The sequence below is a fragment of the Canis lupus genome, chromosome 9 (assembly GCF_048164855.1).
Source record: "Canis lupus baileyi chromosome 9, mCanLup2.hap1, whole genome shotgun sequence".
NCBI lineage: Eukaryota > Metazoa > Chordata > Mammalia > Carnivora > Canidae > Canis > Canis lupus.
In genome coordinates, this window is record NC_132846.1 from 51,126,886 (window position 1) to 51,146,760 (window position 19,875).

General features: G+C 40.6%; 1 protein-coding gene across 9 annotated transcripts in view; it reads right to left on the reverse strand.

The window, feature by feature from the left end:
• Nucleotides 1–217: 217 nt before the first annotated feature.
• Nucleotides 218–19,875, reverse strand: part of ANGEL1 (angel homolog 1) — a 41,746-nt gene continuing 22,088 nt past the window's right edge. For all 9 annotated transcript variants that reach the window (XM_072839434.1, XM_072839433.1, XM_072839431.1 and 6 more), the window contains 4 exons: nucleotides 19,506–19,616; nucleotides 3,932–4,001; nucleotides 3,245–3,408; nucleotides 218–2,282 (listed from right to left, as the gene is read on the reverse strand). In XM_072839434.1, coding sequence (XP_072695535.1) covers nucleotides 2,122–2,282; nucleotides 3,245–3,408; nucleotides 3,932–4,001; nucleotides 19,506–19,616 — 506 coding nt within the window. In that variant the 3' untranslated portion in view covers nucleotides 218–2,121. The remainder of the gene's footprint in view (nucleotides 2,283–3,244; nucleotides 3,409–3,931; nucleotides 4,002–19,505; nucleotides 19,617–19,875) is intronic.

Below are 19,875 nucleotides of genomic sequence, written 5' to 3' on the forward strand. Positions count from 1 at the left end.
CAAAAGGCAAGGGAGGAGGCTTCTTCGGGCCCTGTTCCTCCCAGGCCTCAGAGCAGCAGGGATATGTGTCAATTATCACAGGGTGATTATACCTTTCTCAGGTCAAGCTTTAGGACCTGAGAGCCCAGCCCAGGATTAGTCTCTTCCTCTTGCCCACCTCACTCTCCAGGCCTTCTCTCCCCCATACCCTTCAGGAGCCTAACAAAATGATCAACAGTTGGGGGGAAATGGTAAACCTTTATTTGGAAAAGACAGCTCAAATGACCACTTAAAACCCCCATTTCATTTCTAAAACAGAAACAAATAAGAAAACAAGGAAAAGATCATCTATAAAACTCCTGCCCTCTGCCATCTTGAGCCGTTAAACTGCATTTCCTGGCAGAAGAGAACAGTGATGGGCCATAGTCCTGAAAACCAACAGGGCACTGACTTGAGACCATCTCAGGAGGTGCCCAGGGAGAGACAAACACAGTGAACGATGGGTGGGGTGTGGACAGGTGGGCCTGGGGCTCAGACAGGCACATGCCCAGTACCCAGGATACAGTGTTCAAAAATATACACGCACAGATAAATTCCCCAGTACCTAGGCACAGAAAGCTTATAACCATGAACACAGCAGCAGAATTCAAGCTGGGTCTTTGGCTTCCAAAAATAAGGGGAGAGAACCTCTGGCTAACTGTCCCTAATTCCAGCCTCTCCACTATTCCTTTCAGTCCCATTCCCAAGGCCGAGCCGGGCAACAGCAAGGCTAATCTGCAAGGACCAGCAGCTACTCTGAGTTGAAGGCGATGTGAGGAGCTGTGGGCCCAGGAACACCCAGGCTGCACCCCAGCTATGAAAGATTAAGGCATGCAGGTGATACATGTGGGCAAAGGGCCCCCTGAATAAGCCAGGGTAGCCCTGTGCTAGGAGGGGAAGCACTGGCAATGAGCAGCTGAGGCCTTGCTGGCCAGAACAAATCCTAAAGCACTGCCACCTCCGGTTCTTGGATAGGTTTAACCCAAGGCCACCTTCTGCAGAGAGAGTTTGGCCTGAGCTAAGTATCAGGCTTCTCTAGAAGGAAGTGGAAAGGAATGGGGGAGGCAGGAGATAAAAGGTGGTGGGAGGAAAGGAACAGAAAATGGCTTCTGAGGTGTGCAGAGGAAAGAGAGAGTCCCTGAGGTCTTGGGTCCCAGCTGAAACAGCTGTGCAGCCTGCTTGTTTTTACCTCTACCAGGACTCCCACCCTTGCCCCAGGTCTGCAGGGGACAGAGTCCAGTAAGACAAGTTTCCTGAAGGTTCTCTTTCGTCCTTTTAAACCTCAAACTCCTATTCCAGTCCACTGACCCCACACAGGGGTTCGCACTTTCACCTCTCTCACGGTGGCCTAGGGAAAGGGACAAGCCCTAGAGAAAGTGTGTCAGGCCTATGCGAGCTCTGGGTTGGAGGCTTGGAGGCTGCTGGGGCAGGCAGTACATCCCTGAATCTGCTGCTCCAGGCCAGGAGGCCCGCTCATTTCCAGAGGCCAGAGGAGGAGTATGCCCTGGGTGGCATGATGAACACCTCATGAGACACAGAGGATAAAAGGGGAGAAGGGCCCATGCCCCTGCTGCTGCCTGGCAACATCAGGTCCTGCTCTCGATCTGTCCTGAGGCCGATAGGCCAGTGCAGAGGCAGGAATGGCCATACAGAGCAGTCTCACCCTGAGAGGACACACTCATACTACACACCTCACATGTGTATGCTGGGCCCAGAGGTCATGAAGGCAGGAAGATTGGGTTAGAAGATACCATCAAGAAACATCCTGAAAGCAAATAACCAATGAGATCAATAGCTCCCGCAACCCTGGTAATTAAAAATTAAGGGGGAGCGCTGGATACATGGAAGGAAAGGGGAACCCCCCTTCTGCCTCTCCCAGGGCCACTGAGTATGTGGCACAGGATTAGGAAGAGGTTGGGGCGGGGCAGGGACCACAGGCAGAGAACGTGGACAGGCCTGGAGAAAATCTAACCGTGGGAAAAGGGAAATGGGGAAGGGACGTAAGTTCCTTGGATCTCAGTTTCCAGAAGCATAGGGTATTTCCACAGTCTCTGATCCAGTGAGCTCTTCTGGAAGAGAAGCTCTCTTCCCCTGGAAGCCCCATCATGGGGCGGTGACTTCCATCCCAAAGCTGGCCAGCAGGCAGAGGTGGTCTGAAGAGCAGAAGGGATTGGGTAGGCCATTGGCAGCCCAGAGAATCTCTTCAGAGAGGAGGGAGAGACGGCCCAGAAGCTTGAGAGTCCCATCTTGATACAGCCTGCGATCTAGGATATAAAGCAGAAGCCAGTGGGGAAAGCAGCCCTGGCCACTGCATAGGGTGGCTGGGGCCTGTAGGAGCTATGCTTTATGGAGGCCGCACCCCCTTGGCTACCCCCTGCCTACCCTCTCCTCCCCCCGCTGCCTCTGGCTGAGGCCTCATTTTCTCAGATACTCTGTGAAATACCAATGAACGAAGCAGGGTAGATTCAGGGAGACTGTGGCAACCAGAGAATGTATGCCTATGAAAACTTCAGACTTTCCAAGAAAAGCTGGAAATCCAGATTTCTTACATAAAATCTGATTTATTTTTTTAGATTTTTTTTATTCGTTAGAGACATGGGGGGCGGGGGGAGATTGAGAGAGAGAGGCAGAGACACAGGCAGAGGGAGAAGCAGGCTCCATGCAGGGAGCCTGACGTGGGACTCGATCCCGGGTCTCCAGGATCACGCCCTGGGCCGAAGGCAGTGCTAAACCACTGAGCCACCCGGGCTGCCCTAAAATCTGATTTTTTTTTTTAATCTGATTTTTAAACATTGACAATCAGTTCAAACATTTTAAAAGACATGCTTTAACTAAAACAGGCATGAGGCTGGTAGACTGCCATACTGTGACTGCCAGTGCCGGGTGAAGAAACAATAGGGTTTCTGATCTAACCAAGTCCCTCACTAAATGGCTGCCACATTCAAAATCCACTTACCTCCTGATGCTCTATTTTTATCTCTTAAATAGAGGTAGGGCTGCTTCTGCCCACCTCTCTCTAATGCTGCAAAGATAAAAAGAGAAGGCAGGCAAGTGGCCTAAGGGAATTATGATGAGGATGTCCAGTGCCAGGTGGGTATGAAATTTGCTCTTTTGTGAGACAGGTTGCAGCAGCCCATGCCATGTGACCAAATACCTGACGTACCATCAGCTATTCCCAGGGATTTCTGAGGGTGGCTTCTACAAACCCAGGATCCACCAGGCTTACCAGTTCTGTTCCCATTCTCGCAGGACTCAGCTGAGAAGAAGATGTAATCCACCGTTGTTCCAAGACCCAAGGGCATTGTGGTGACCTCTGGGCGGCCATGCTGGGGCAGGAAATGAGTATATACTGAGGTCAGGTGAAGGCAATGCTGGATGGTACCTACAGTCCTGCAGGGATGAAGGAAAAGAGGTCAGTCAACAAACATTATTGAACTTTTCTCAAAGTCATTTCTTGTATGGATTTTGTAAAAATTTTTAAGGGATGATCCCAAATAACTCCATCTCAGCAAATTCCTTCCCATGCTAATAAAAGGCAGATAGTCTTAGCTAAAATTAGCCTAGAAACAGATACATTTATACTCAGACTCCTGACTCTCCTCACCCCACCGCCACCCACTCTCCTCTTATTACATGAAGTATACATAATGTATCCTTTCCAGGGGTCAGCAAGTTCTTCTGTGAAGCCTTATTCTCTGTGGAAAAGTGCATGAGCTTTTCATCTGCAAGTACCTGGGTAGGTCACTTCTGGCCTCTGCACACCAGCCTTCCAAAAGCTTAACATGTATTAGGAGAAGAGAGACCTCAGCAAAAAGTGCCCCCCAAATCAGCCTCAGGAAAGCCAATGAGAACCCTCCCATATACCCAGATGGGGGCTGGAAAGCAAGCTGCAGGGAACTGGAAGGAAGATCACCTGGGGAAGACAGGCTCAGGCTCCAATGCGTCTTCCTCAAGAACAGACTCAACCCAGCCAGCAGGTCGCTCTGTAGAAGACCAGGGAGAAAAGGTTTTATTATTCACAGACAGTGAAGCAGGGTCAGAACCTTACACCCTGAAATCCTTCTCAAATCCTTGACTGGATTGCTCCAAAAGGGGGAAAGGGAAGAGAAGAGGTAATGGGATGAGGAAAATAATGGATCAAAGTCAAGAACTTGAGGAAGGCAGATAGAGACCTTGAGTGCACATTTCTTCCTTGCCTCAGCACCTTTTCAAATTATTTAAATTTATTCTTTAGAATAGGTAATTAGAGTCACATGGTACAGAAATCAAAATGTAGAGAAAAATATCAGTGAAAAAGTCTCCCTACCATTAAGTGGGGCCCCTGCCACTCAATTTCCCTCTCCTGAGGCAACCAATGTTACCAAACTCCTGGTATAAATCCTTCAGAGATTTTCTATCACACACCATCTGCTATGTGTGTATACATGTATGTGTGCGTGTGTATGTATATATACTGTATAACATGTATGTTATGCATTGTTAAATATACATAAATATATATATACACATTCATGAAAATATGCATTCCCAATATCAGGAAAGAAGGTAGGGATATTATTATAGATCCTACTAATATTAATAAGTGTTATGGACTGAATATTTGTCTCCCCAAAGTAAGGTGAAATTCTACCCCCAGTGAGACGGTATTTGGAGATGGACCTAATTATTTCCAAATAATTAGGTCACAAGTGTGGAGCCCTCCTGCATTGGATTAATGCCTTCATAAAAGGGATCCCCAAGAGGACCCTCACCCTCTTCCTGCCATGTGAGGACACAAGAAGTTAGCACTCAACAACCCAGAAGAGGGCCCTCATCAGAACCGGACCACACTGGCACCCTGATCTTATACTTCCAGCTCCAGAACTGTGAGAAATAAAATTCTGTTGTCTATAAACCATCTAGGCTGTGATATTTTGTTATAATAGTCTAAACTGACTAAGACAACAGGAAAATAAGGATCAACAAAATTGACAAACCCTGAGCTAGACTGAACAAGAAAAAACAAAATACTAAAACCAAGAACGAAAGAAAGGACACCACTACCAACCTTATACAAATTTTTAAATTAGACTATTATAAACAACTGTATACCAACAAATTTGATAACTTAGATGAAATGGACAAATTTCTAAAATGACACAAACTATGTAAACTGATTCAAGAAGAAATAAACAATCTGAATAGCTTATAAGCAAGTAAAAAAATTGAATTAGTAATCTGAAAACTTCCCACAAAGAAAAGCCCAAGACTAGATGGCTTCATTGGTGAATTCTGCCAAACATTTTTTAAAAAAGCAATACAAATACTACATAACACTTAGAAAAATTAGGATGGGACACTTACAACTCATGCTGTGAGGTGTTACTCAATCAAAATTAGACAAAAACATCACAAAGAAAACTACAGAACAATAACCCCTGTGAATGTACAGGCAAAATTCCTCAATGACTATGATATTATAATTTATAAGAAATACATATTTGCTCTTGTCCAGAGTTCCTCATAACTCTCCAAACCCTTAGAATTCCCTAAGAGATGAGAGTGATAAGGGTGTCCTCTGCTATGTTAGATGACTTTTGGAAAGCACCTAAAAATGGGGGCTGGTTACCAGAAGAACCAACCTGTGATTAATGGACTGGAACTTTCTGTCCTAACTCCCTACACCTCCTGGGAGAGGAGTGGGGCTGGAGCTTGAATGACCAACAGCCAATGATTTCATCAACCCTGCCTATGTAACAAAGCCTTCAGAGAACTTCTGGGCTGGTGAACACGTGGGGATTTGGGGAGAATGCAACATGAGAGAGTCCACAGAAGCTTCCCAACTACCTTGCTGTATGCATCTCTCCCATCTGCCTTGTTCCTGAGTTTTATCCTTTTATAATAAACTGGTAATCTAGTGACTAAAATGTTTCTCTGAGTTTTGTGAGCCATTAGAGCAAATTAATTAAACCCAAGGAAGGAGAGGATCATGGGAACCTCTGATTTATAATAGCCAGTTGGTCAGAAAGTTAACAATCTGGACTTATGACTAGCATCTAAAGTCCAAGGAGGGAGTTGTTGAAGCACAGGTTGGGCTTGTGACTGGTGTCTGAAGTTAGGGAGCAAGGGCAGTCTTACAGGACTAAGTCTTCAACCTGTGAAATCTGGTGCTATCTCTGTGTAGACAGTGTCAGAATTGAGTTGAATTGTTGGTGTGGGCAGGTGGCGGGGGGGGGGACCTCTTTCTTCCCTGTGTTGGAAATTAAGTCTCAGGCAACCAATATTGGTTGTCTCAATAAACTGTATCAACCAATTAAGTCTCAGAACAATATATTAGCAAACCAAATCCCGCAAAATATAAAAATGATTATAAACTATGATCAACTACAATTTATCGTAGGAATATAAGGTTATTTTTACATTTGAAAATCTATTAATGTAATATATGATATTAGTATAATACTGAAGGATAAAAACCATATGATCATCTGAACACAAACAGAAAAAACATTTGACAAAATTCAGTACCCCTTTATGAAAAAAAATAAAATAAAATAAAATAAACAACATAAAAAACTGGACACAGAAGATAACTTCTCTACCCAGATAAAGCGAATCCACAAAAACCCCAGGGCTCACATCACATTTAACTCACTACACACTTAAAAGCTCTACCCCTGGGCAGCCCCAGTGGCGCAGCGGTTTGGTGCCGCCTGCAGCCCGGGGTGTGATCCTGGAACTCAGGATGGAGTCCCACATCGGGCTTCCTGCATGGAGCCTGCTTCTCCCTCTGCCTGTGTCTCTGCCTCTCTCTTTGCTCTCTCTGAATGAATAAATAAATAAATTTTTATGAAAAAAAAAAAAAGAGCTCTACCCCTAAGATCAGGAACAAATCAAGGATGTCCACTCTCATCACTCAACATTAGAAAGGTCTAGCCAGGGCAATCATGGAAGAAAAAATAAAAGGCATTCAGATTAGAATGGAAGAAGTAATGCTGTTTCTGTTTGCAAGATGACATGATCTTTTATACAGGAAATCCTAAGAAATCCACTAAAAAACTATTAGAATAAATGAGTTATCAAGACTATAACATACAAGTCAATATACAAAAATTGCATTTCTATACACTAGCAGTAAAAATCCAAAAATGAAATTAAGAACACATTTCCATTTACAGTATCATCAAAATGATAATAAATTTCACAAAAGTGTAAGACTTCCACACTGGAAACTAACAGAATATGGAAAGAAATTAAAGATCTAAATAAATGGAAAGATATTCATGTTCGTTGATAATATTATTAAAATGGCAATACTTCCCAAATTGACCTACAGATTTGTAGATCCCTATCAAAATCCCAACTAGCTTCTTTGCAGAAATTGACACGCTGAGCCTAACATTCATATAGAAATGAAATGGATTCAGAATAAACAAAATAACCTTAAAAAACCATAAAGTTATAGGATGTATACTTCTCTACATCAAACTTATACAGAACTAAAATAAGCAAGACACTATAGCACTGGCATAAGGATAGACATATAGTGAATGGAATAAAACTGAGCGTCAAGAAACCCGTATGGCCACGTTCAATTAATGTTTTTCACAAGGGGAGAGGTGAACAGACATTGACTGCTAATAGATACAGGGCTCCTTTTGGGAGAGATGAAAATGTTCTACTATTAGATTATAGTGATGGTTACACAATTCTGAATACAATAAAAGCCACCGGGTAGATTTTATGGTATATGAATTTCATCACAATAAAGCTATTTTTAAAAAACAAAAACAAAACAATAAAGCTGTTTTTTTTAAATGGGTTAAGGGGGGCACCTGGGTGGCTGTCAGTTAAGCATCAGCCTTCAGCTCAGGCCATGATCTCAGGGTCCTGGGATCAAGTCTCACATGGGGCTCCCTGCTCAGCAGGGAGTCTGCTTGCTCCTCTCCCCCTGCCCTTCACCCTGCCTGTGCTCTCTCTCATTCTCTCTCAAATAAATAAATATATTCTAAAAAAAAAAAAAGTAAGGGAATGTTATGGACAACTTCTTATCAATAAAATTATTAATTCAGACTAAATGAAATATTCCTTTATATACTTTACATTTTCCCTGTTGATTTTTTCTTTTGTTGGTATTATAAATAGGGTCTTTTTTATTATTATCTTTTAACAAATATATCATTATTTTTATATATGAATACTATTGTCTTTCTGTATATTCATACCATACAAGCTACTCTCCAGGATTATCTTAATGCTTATAAATAGTTATTGGTTGATTCTCTTGGATCACCAGTTATCTAACAATATGAGCAGCAAGTAATTAAACCCTCCTTTCCACTTTGTTACTTCTGTTTTCTTACCTTTCTGTTTCTAAATCTGTTGGCTGGCATCTCTGAACATGGCTGAATAATGAGAGTGGTCATCCTTGTCTTATTTCTGACTTTGACAGGAATGCTACTATAGTGTCTTCTTTAAGCCAGATGCGGATTTGTGGAATTGAGATAAATGCTGTGGTTTGGTTTGGTTTTTAATTTGGCCTGCAGTGGCTCCACTCCCCTCTTCCTGCACCCCACCTCCACGGTGCACTGCTGCTACCATACACTGCTGACCAAGATTCATTTTATGATGTAAGGGATTATGGGCATACCTCAAAGATATGGTGGGTTTGGTTCCAGACCACCACAATAAAGTAAATATCCCAATAAAGCCAGTCAACCGAATTTTTTGGTTTCCCAGAGCATATAAAAGTTATATTTATACTGTACTGTAGTCTTTTATGTAATAGTATTATATCTAAAAAAAACAATGTATATACCTTAATTTAAAAATACTCTATTGCTAAAAAAAAGTGCTAACCATCACCTGAGCTTTCAGCAAGTCATAATTCTTTGCTGGTAGAGAGTCTTGCCTCAATGTGGATGGCTGCTGACTGATCAGAGTGGTTACAAACGATTTCTCTGTAGCATGCAATCTGTTTGATATTTGATAGCATTTTGTCCAGAGAACTTTTCTTTCAACATCGGAGTCAATCCTCTCACACCCTGCTGCTGTCTTATCAACTAAGTTTATGTAATCTTCAAAATCCTTTGGGAGCACCTGGATGGCTCAGTTGGGTTAAGTGTCCAACTCCTGGGTTTGGCTCAGGTCAGGATCATGGGATTAAGCCCTGCATTGGGCTCCCCACTCAGCAAAGAGTCTGCTTGAGGTTCTCTATCTCCCTCTCCCTCTGCTCTTCCCCCCACTTAGGAGCATGCAAGCACTCTCTCTAAAAATAAATAAATCTTTAAAAACTGTATATTCTAAATCCTTTGTTGTCATTTCAATAATCCTCACAGCATTGTCACCAGGAGCAGATGCCATCTCAAGAAATCACTTTCTTTACTCATCCACAAGAAGCAACTTCTCAGGGTACCTGGATGGCTTAATCAGGTTAAGTGTCCAACTCTTGTTTTAGCTCAGGTGATGAGTTTGGGATCCTGGGATCGAGCCTCACATCAAGTTCCTTGCTCAATGAGGAACCTACTTCTCCCTTTCTCTCTTTGCCCCTCCCCCTGCTCATGCTCTGTTTCTCTCAAATAAATTAAAGCATCTTAAAAAAAAAAAAAAGAAGAAGAAACCCCTCATAAGTTCTATCCTGATATTGCAGCAATTCAGTCCCATCTACAGGCTTGACTTCTCTAGTTCTCTTGCTATTTCCACATCTGCAGTTACTTCTTCCACTGAAAACATGAACCCCTCACAGTCATCCCTGAAGGCTGGAATCTACTTCTTCCAAACTCTTGTTAATTAATGTTGGTATTTTGACCTCTTCGCAGGGGTCACAAATGTTCTTAGCAGCATCTAGAATGAGGAATCCTTTCTAGAAGGTTCGATTTACCCTGCCCAAATCCATCAGAGGAATCACTATCTGTGGCAGCTATAGCCTTACAAATATATTTTTTCAATAATAAAACTTGAAAGTTGAAATCATTCCTTGATCAATGGGCTTCATAATGAATGCTGCGTTAGCCTGCATGAAAACAATGTTAATCTTGTACATCTCCATCAGAGTCTTGGATGACCAGATACATTGTCAATGAGCAATACTATTTTGAAAGTAATCTTTTTTTCTAAGCAGTAGGTTTCAACAGCCTATCCTTTGAAGCTTTGAAGCCAGGCATTGACTTCTCCTCTCTAGCTATGAAAAGTACAGATGGCAATCTTCTTTCAATAGAAAGCTATTCTGTCTACACTAAAAATCTCTCAGGTGTAGCCACCCTCATTAATTATCATAGATGGATCTGGATCTTTTGGATAACTTGCTGCTTCACCTTGTACCTCTATGTTACAGAGACAGCTTCTTTCCTTAGACCTTATGAACCAACCCCTGCTAGCTTCAGACTTTTCTTCCGCACGTCCCTTACCTCTCAGCCTTCACAAAATTGAGTAGAATTATGTCCTTGCTCTGAACTAGGCTTTGGCTTAAGAAAATGTTGTGGCTAAGGTGATCTCATATCCAGACCACTAGAAGTTTCTCCATATCAGCAGTAAGGATGTTCTGCTTTATGATTCAGGTCATCATTGGAGTAGCACTTTTTTTCTTTCAAGAACTTTTCCTTTGCATTCACAGCTTGGCTAACTGTTTGGGGCAAGAAGCCTAGCTATTGCCTGTCTCAGCTTTTGACATGGCTTCCTCACTAAGCTTAATCACTTCTAGCTTTTGATTTAGTGGAAGACATGTGACTCTTTCCTTTCCCTTGAACACTCAGAGGCCAGTGTAGGGCTACTAATTGGCTAACTTCAATATTGTTTTGTCTCAGGGAACAGGGAGCCTAAGGAGAGGGAGAGAGAAAGACAAGGGAATGGCTGGTCGGTACAGCAGTCAGAAGACAAAAAACATTTATCGATTAAGTTTGCCATCTTATATGGGTGTGGTTTGTAACGTTTCACAATTCCAATAGTCGCATCAAAGATCACTGATCACAGATCACCATAATAAATACAATAATAAAAAGGGTTGAAATATTGCGAGAAGAACCACCAAAATGTGACAGACACAAAGTGAACAAATGGTGTTGGAAAAACTGCGCTAATAGACTTGCTCAGTGCAAGGTTGCCACAAATCTTCAATCTGTGAAAAACACGATGTCTGCAAAGTACAATAAAGTGAAGCACAATACAACAAGGTATGCCTGTATCTAGTTTTTCCTTAATTTAAGAAGGGTCTTTTAAAAAGAATCTAGAATAGATGTTGAATTTCAATAGTCTCTTGGACTATATAGGATATATTTCATATATTTTAATAGATTTCATATACATTTAGTATGTTAAGTTACATTAATGGATTTCCCAAAATCAAACAATCTGTATATTTCTTAAGTTCCTTTTGTTCATGGTATATACTACTCTTCTGATATGCTGCTAGATTGTTTCCTGATCTTCTGTTTAAATTTTTTTTTACATCAATATTTATAAGTGGAGAATATTAGCATCAATAGTTTCTTCTGTTTAACTGCCATCAGGTATCAGTGTCAAAATACTTGTATAAAAATAAGCAGCTCCAGGGATCCCTGGGTGGCGCAGCGGTTTGGCGCCTGCCTTTGGCCCAGGGCGCGATCCTGGAGACCCGGGATCGAATCCCACGTCAGGCTCCCGGTGCATGGAGCCTGCTTCTCCCTCTGCCTGTGTCTCTGCCTCTCTCTCTCTCTCTCTCTCTCTCTGTGACTATCATAAATAAATAAAAATTAAAAAAAAAATAAGCAGCTCCTTTTTTCCTCTGTGTACTGTAATAATTTAAATAGTAATGGATTTATACTTTCTTTAAAGGTTTGATGATAATCTCTAATCAAGCTGAGCCTGGTGTTTTTGTGGGACCACATCTTTGAGAACTGTATGTATTTCTTCTCTATTTAGAGTCTCCTCTCTGTAATCTCTTTTACTAAATTACATTTTCTAAAATTAATATATGCCATCTAAGTTTTTAATTTCTTTTGTACTTAGCCGGGCCAAGAACCCCCTTATAATCCTATTAATTATTCTGCATCTAGATACTTTCGTTTGTTCCTTCCCTGACCTTTGAGATAGGTTAGCTAATGGGCCTACCTGACAGCTGCTTTTTGCCCAAACAACCAACTTCTAGAGTTTATTAGTTCCACTATTATGTTTTCTAAATTATTCCTATTTGTATCTTCTGTTTTCTTTCAGTTTATTTGTTCTTTTTTCTAATTTCTTGAGTTCAATGTGTATTTTACTTACTTTTAGCTTTTCCTATCTACTAATGTAATTCTATGATTCCAAATATTCTATATAATTCCATGAACTTTTCACTGAATGCTGTTTTAGCTATAACCCATAAATATACTGTACTTTCATTATTATTATTGTCTGGATACTCTGCAGTTTTAACTTAAATATCACCTTTGACTCAAAAAGTTGTTTGAAATTTTCTAAGTATTCAGATGACAATGTTTTCTGTTTCTAATTTCTATTTTTACTGCATGTGTGATCAGAGAAAGACTATATGACTTCTACCATTTGAGATTTACTGAGGGTTTTTTTGGTAGTCTAATTCTTAAGAATTTCATATGAATACTTAAAAAGATGTCTTTGCTCTGCTTTCAGTATTCAGAGTTTGATGTGCATCAATCAGATTTACCATACAACATGTTACTGAAGTCTTCCACATTCTTATATTTTTTCTACTTGATCTGTTGTGGGCTGAGACAGATTAATTAAAACCCTTTACCATTAGTTATTTTCTGACTACTCTTCCTTATTAAAGCCTGCACTTTCACTTTGTGATTGTTGATGTAATATTATTTGGAGCATATATATTTGCAATAATGCTAATATCTTCATTTTGAGTCCTACATTTAACCATTACAATATGCCAGAAAAATCTCAGTGACTAGCAGGATACTAAAAATGGTTTACCTCAACAGCAGGTTCTGTCCACCCAGCACTGTGTACAAACTGCACTGTTCTGGCAATCACACAGGACTAGAGACCTCTGCGTGCCCCACCAGGCCATATGAGCACATGGGCCACAGATGCCTCTACCTAGGCGGCAGCATCTTCCTGACCCAGTCAGCACTAGGAGTGGTCAAACAAGTAAGTTCTTCTGCAAGTTCTTGGGAAGAGGATAAATTGTGTCCAGGCATGGGCCAGTGGAGAAGCTGGATTCAGAACTTTCCTGGTTAGAAAAATGATCCTTTGGTCCGTGGTCATCTGGTCAGTTTGTAAACAGTGGTTACAAAAATCATCTATTAGCATTTTTTTCCTATAATATACTGTATTGAGCATATGGTTTATTGTTATTAAAAGACCTGAAGGGGGATCCCTAGGTGGCTCATCGGTTTAGCGCCTGCCTTCAGCCCAGGGCGTGATCCTGGAGTCCCGGGATCGAGTCCCACATCGGGCTCCCTGCATGGAGCCTGCTTCTCCCTCTGTCTGTGTCTCTGCCTCTCTCTCTCTCTCTCTGTGTCTCTCATGAATAAATAAATAAAATCTTTAAAAAAATAAATAAAAATAAAAGATAAAATTTTATAGTGTTAAAAAATAAAAAAAATAAAAATAAAAATAAAAGACCTGAAGGTCCAGAGTTCAATGGAAAGAGGCAAGTGGTCATGAGAAAGAAAACACAGTAACCCCTTTCAGTGTCTTTAAGACCACACTGGAAAAAAGAAATCATTCATAATTGAAAATGCTTACAAGGAGGGAACTTAAAATTTAGATTCCCTTCTTTCGAATTATTCCCCCACAAAGGGAGCTGGGGAAGGAAAACCATAGCTGGGGGCATCACAATGCCAGATTTCAGGTTGTACTACAAAGCTGTGGTCATTAAGACAGTGTGGTACTGGCACAAAAAGAGACACATAGATCAATGAAACAGAATAGAGAATCCGGAAGTGGACCCTCAACTTTATGGTCAACTAATATTCAACAAAGCAGGAAAGATTATCCACTGGAAAAAAGTCTCTTCAATAAATAGTGCTGGGAAAATTGGACATCCACATGCAGAAGAATAAAACTAGACCATTCTCTACACCATACACAAAGATAAACTCAAAATGAATGAAAGATCTAAATGTGAGACAACATTCCATCAAAATCCTAGAGAAGAACACAGGCAACACCCTTTTTGAACTTGGCCACGCAACTTCTTGCAAGATACATCCATGAAGGCAAGAGAAACAAAAGCAAAAATGGATTATTGGGACTTCATCAAGATAAAAAGCTTCTGCACAGCAAAAGAAACAGTCAAAAAAACTAAAAGACAACCTACAGAATAGGAGAAGATATTTGCAAATGACCTATCGGATAAAGGGCTAGTATCCAAGATCTATAAAGAACTTATTAAACTCAACAGCAAAGAAACAAACAATCCAATCATGAAATGGGCAAAAGACGTGAACAGAAATCTCACAGAGGAAGACATAGACATGGCCAACAAGCACATGAGAAAATGCTCCGCATCACTGGCCATCAGGGAAATACAAATCCAAACCACAATGAGATACCACCTCACACCAGTGAGAATGGGGAAAATTAACAAGACAGAAAACAACAAATGTTGGAGAGGATGTGAAGGAAGGGGAACCCTCTTGCACTGTTGGTGGGAATGTGAACTGGTACAACCACTCTGGAAAACTGTGTGGAGGTTCCTCAAAGAGTTAAAAATAGATCTGCCCTATGACCCAGCAATTACACTGCTGGGGATTTACCCCAAAGATACAGATGCAATGAAACGCCGGGACACCTGCACCCTGAAGTTTATCGCAGCAATGTCCACAATAGCCAATAAAGAGGATGTGGTCTATGTGTACAATGGAATATTACTCAGCCATTAGAAACGACAAATACCCACCATTTGCTTCAATGTGGATGGACCTGGAGGGTATTATGCTGAGTGAAATAAGTCAATCGGAAAAGGACAAACATTATATGGTCTCATTCATTTGGGGAATATAAAAATTAGTGAAAGGGAATAAAGGGAAAGGAGAGAAAATGAGTGAAAATATCAGTGAGGGTGACAAAACATGAGAGACACTTAACTCTGGGAAACGAACAAGGGGTAGTGGAAGGGGAGGTGGGTGGGTGGTTGGGGTGACTGGGTGATGGGCACTGAGGGGGGCACCTGGCGGGATGAGCACTGGGTGGTATGCTATATGTTGGCAAATTGAACTCCAATTTAAAAATTAAAAAAAAAAAAAACAAAGGGAGCTGGGGAGAGTGAGAATCACAATGTTTTTATTACACAACTTGGGCAATACAGAATGCTCCAGTGCAGTGCAATGTCAGCCTGTGGGAAGGTTAGACCATCACTATCTAGCACTGCAGCTCCTTTTGCAACTCACATGCTGTCCAGTAAAATCAATGTCACAATCAAGTCAGCAAGTTCTGATGTGCACTGGTGGGTTGCATGAGTCTAGTATTAGACTGGAAATATTATTCATTAGCACACCTAAACGCATCTAGAAAAAGATCACATGTTATGATCTCCTTATTGTACTTCTTTCTACTCACGGTCTAAAAATGGTGGTAGATTTTTAGATTTGGAGTCTAAAGGACATTCATGAGATAAACATTTTTCCAAAGAAGACATACAGATGGCTAACAAAAACATGAAAAGATGCCCAATATCACTAATCATCAGGAAAATGCAAATCAAAATCACAATGAGATATCCCTTCAGTCAGAATGGCTAGTATCAAAAAGACAAGAAATAACAAGTGTTGGTGAGGATGTGGAGAAAAGGGAACCCTTGTGCACCACTGGTGGGAATGTAAATTGGTCACTATGGAAAACAGTACGGAAGGTGCTCAAAAAATTAAAAATAAATACCATATGACCTAGTAACTCTACTTCTGAGTATTTACCCAAGGAAGACAAAAGCATTAATTCAAAAAGATATATGTACCCCTATGTTTACTTCAGCCTCATTACAATAGCCAAGATATGGAAGCAACCCAAGAGTCCATCAATAGATAAATGGATAAAGAACATGTTGTGTACACACACACACAAGTGCACGCTCAGAATATTATTCAGTCATAAAAAAGAATGAAATCTTGCCATTTGTGATAACAGAGGTGGACCTAGAGGGCATTATGAGTGAAATAACTTAGAGAAAGACAAATACCACATGATTTCACTTGCATGTGGAATCTAAAAAACAAAACAAATAAGAACAAAATAGAAACAGACTCATAAATACAGAGAACGAACTAGCGGTTGACAGAGGGAAAGGGGCGAGGGAGAGGCAAAAACGGATGAAGGGGATTAAGAGGTACAACATTCCAGTTATAAAGTTAATTATAGAAATGAAAAGCACGGGGGCACTTGGCAGGATGAGCACTGGGTGTTATGCTATATGTTGGCAAATTGAACTCCAATAAAAAAAATTAAACAAACAAAAGAAATGAAAAGTACAACATAAGGAACAGAGTCCATATTATAATAATCTTTTGTAGTGATAGATGGTAACTACACATATGGTGGATGGATGTGTTTACCCAAATTTAATTTCAATTTTGAAAATACTATTATTTTGTACTATTAGTGAACTGGGTATTTTCCCCACATAATGATTCTACCTACAAAGTGATCATCAGTATGTATTTTAAAGGCTTTTGGTTTAATTTTGTAACTAAATTGAAATGCTTGTTTTATGTTTCAAGTACAATACTGTTTTATTTGTTTTTTAATACTCTATCTATTTTTTAACATGAAATGTGGGGTCCCACTACTGTTTAACTTTAGGATTTTGTAATTATAAAACACTGAACCACTGCTTCCCTGCCTGAGCCCACTTAATACCAGCAGTCATCTCAGTTCCTGGCACATGCTACCTACTTATGCATGGGGGCCATCATTATCATTATTGCTATCGTTACAGCAATATAATATATTTAGCTTTGCAATTAAAAAAAACTGAATCACTGAAATGTTTGTTGCTTTGTGCGAAATGCCAATTTGAATTAAATTCCTATAAGAAAAAATAAATTCATGACTTATCACCAGTCCTTCTATTTTTTTTAAATTTTATTTATTTATTCATGAGAGATACAGAGAGAGAGGCAGAGACACAGGCAGAGGGAGAAGCAGGCTCCACGCAGGGAGCCTGACGTGGGACTCGATCCCGGGTCTCCAGGATCACACCTTGGGCTGAAGGCGGCACTAAACCGCTGAGCCCAGGGCTGCCCATCACCAGTCCTTCTAATATAGTTTTTCCAGTCATTGCTTGGTTGTCTTAGGTTGTTCTAGCAATTTGGTCAAGAAAGGCTTTTGGTTGAGTATGAAATTCTTGAACCATATCTTCTTTCTTTGAAGCCTTATTCTCCTGTCTTCTACAACTGAATGATAACGTTAAGTAGTCTAAAACCAATCTGATCATTTTTACTCTTAAGAGCAGCCCAATCCTTTTTGGTTCAACTGCCCAATGGATTCTTTTGTTTCTGACTTCTAGTAACTTCAGTAGGATGTCTTATTATTGATTCTCCTATGTCATTTTTTACTGAAACATGGTACATCTTCTCAATTTAAAGACTCAAATCTTGGGACTCCTGAGTGGCTCAATGGTTGAGCTTCTGCCTTTGACTCGGGGCATGATTCCGGGATCCAGGACAGAGTCCCACATCGGGCTCCCTGCAGGGAGCCTGCTTCTCCCTCTGCCTGTGCCTGTGCCTCTCCCTCTCTCTGTGTGTTTCTAATGAATAAATAAATAAAACCTTAAAAAAAAAAAAAGACTCAAATCTTTTAATTTGGGGAAAACCTTCCTTGAATCATACCTTTACATACTTCTTTTGTGTCTTTATATTGGTTTTCTTGTGAACTCTAATTATGTGTATGTTGAAAGTCTCCTTATCTTTCACTACAATCATTTCTCTCTACCCTCTTTTATCCTTTTACTTCCTTTTTATTTTGCTTTTTCTTTCATGGCGTCTGTCTCTTGTTTTGTTTTCAGCAGTATCTATTCCTATTCTTTCTTATGCTGTACCCAATTTTGTTTCATTTTATGTGATTTTTACATTTTTTATTCTTTCCTGAGCTCTGCAGTTTCCATTTAATTTTCTGATGTCTTGCAATGTGCCTGAACTTACTTTATAAAGGCAATTATTTTTGTACTCTTGTTTTAGAAAGTCAATTGCTTCATTTTTTTAATTCATGGGAAAATAATCATAATTTTTCATATATTTCATGGCAACAATTTTTATCTCTGAGGTAAGCATTCTTTATCTGCCTTTTATTTTTCCTGTTCCTTCTGCTTTCTTTCTTGCAGTATTCTAACACAGCTCACATACTGGTTCCTTTTTAGCAGCCCTGCTTTGAATTAGTTGAGGTTTTTCTGTACCAGCTATCTGTACAGTTCCTCTAAGGGAAGAACTGGGTATGCATTCCAAGTAATAGGGATATTCCTGATGACACAGTGTATGAGTCCTTTAATCTTTACTTTTCCCCAGCCAAAAGCGATATGCAGCTCTGTAAGTACCTCATCACCCCTGCCGCCATTCAAACAGACTGCTTAATGCAAATAAGCATTATTCCTTGATCAGGCTTTTCTCCAGTGCCTCTTAAGACCAAAACAGGTTCAGGCAATCTCCTACCATAACCTGTGCATCCTATTGTTGCTGATGAAACAAGAGATTTTGGTTTTGTGCCTTAAGGTACACTCCTCACCTTGGAGAAATGCACTGTGCTGGTTCTTTGTCCCCAGATAAGTCCCTGCATACTTCTTCCAGCGCTGCTACACAAACTCCAGCGCTTCCGGCAGCCATTCTACCTATGCTGTGATTCATGGTTTAGGTTATATTTAGATCTCCTACTTTTCTACTTTTCTCAAAGGTGGAGTTTGCATTGCTTTTTTCCATTCTCTTTGTTGCTTTGTAATGGTTTCAGAGACAAGAAGGGGGGAACATATCAAGTATACTCTACCATGTTTGATCTGGAAGTTCTCAGTAGGAGTAAATTTTTATTACAAGCAGGACTACAATCACCTTATGATTTTCTTTTTTTTTTTAATTTTATTTATTTATGTATTCATGAGAGACACACAGAGAGAGAGAGAGAGGCAGAGGGAGAAGCAGGCTCCATGCAGGGAGCTCGATGTGGGACTCGACCCCAGGATTCCAGAATCACGCCCTGAGCTGAAGGCAAATGCTTTAACCGCTGAACCACCCAGGCATCCCACCTTACGATTTTCAAAGCCCTGTCATGTGTATCTTCCCTATATGCCGTACACACACTGGTTATCAGCAACTTAAACCTAAAAAGGTTACATGTCTCACTAAAGGTCTCAGAGATGACTGGAACTCAAGTCTCAATTCCAAGTCCATGTTCTCACTGAGCTGCACATCCAGTCACACATATGGCCACAGAACTCTACTGACCTTCCTTCTAAGCATGCTTACTAACGGAAGCTGACTACTAAGAATTTTACTTACAAAAAGACTAAGAAACCACATAACTGACAAATACCAGGGGTGAAGATGAAAGAAGAGCAAGAAAACAAGCTTAGTTGCCATTACCTGGCTTAGTATCTGTCACTCCTTCCATAAGAACCAATCCTACGGGTCGCTGACAGGCGATGTCACAGAAACGGAATTGCAGCAGGAAGTCTCGGCTATACTTTAGTCTCTCTGCAAACCAGGAAAAGCCATACAGTGAGAGAAAGGAAGAGAAGCCACATGCTGAAACCCCCTTAATACCGAAAAGCTTCCAGTGTAGGGACACAGAAGAAGCCTGGCTCTGAAGACAAGTTGATTTCCAACAGATAGGATTTAAAGTTGTCCATTTCACTGGGAGGGCTCATATGAGGACAACAGTGGGAAAAACAAAGGAACTTGTTAAGAGAATTGAGGGAATTACATTTTTCTCTTCACTATAAATACCAGCTTT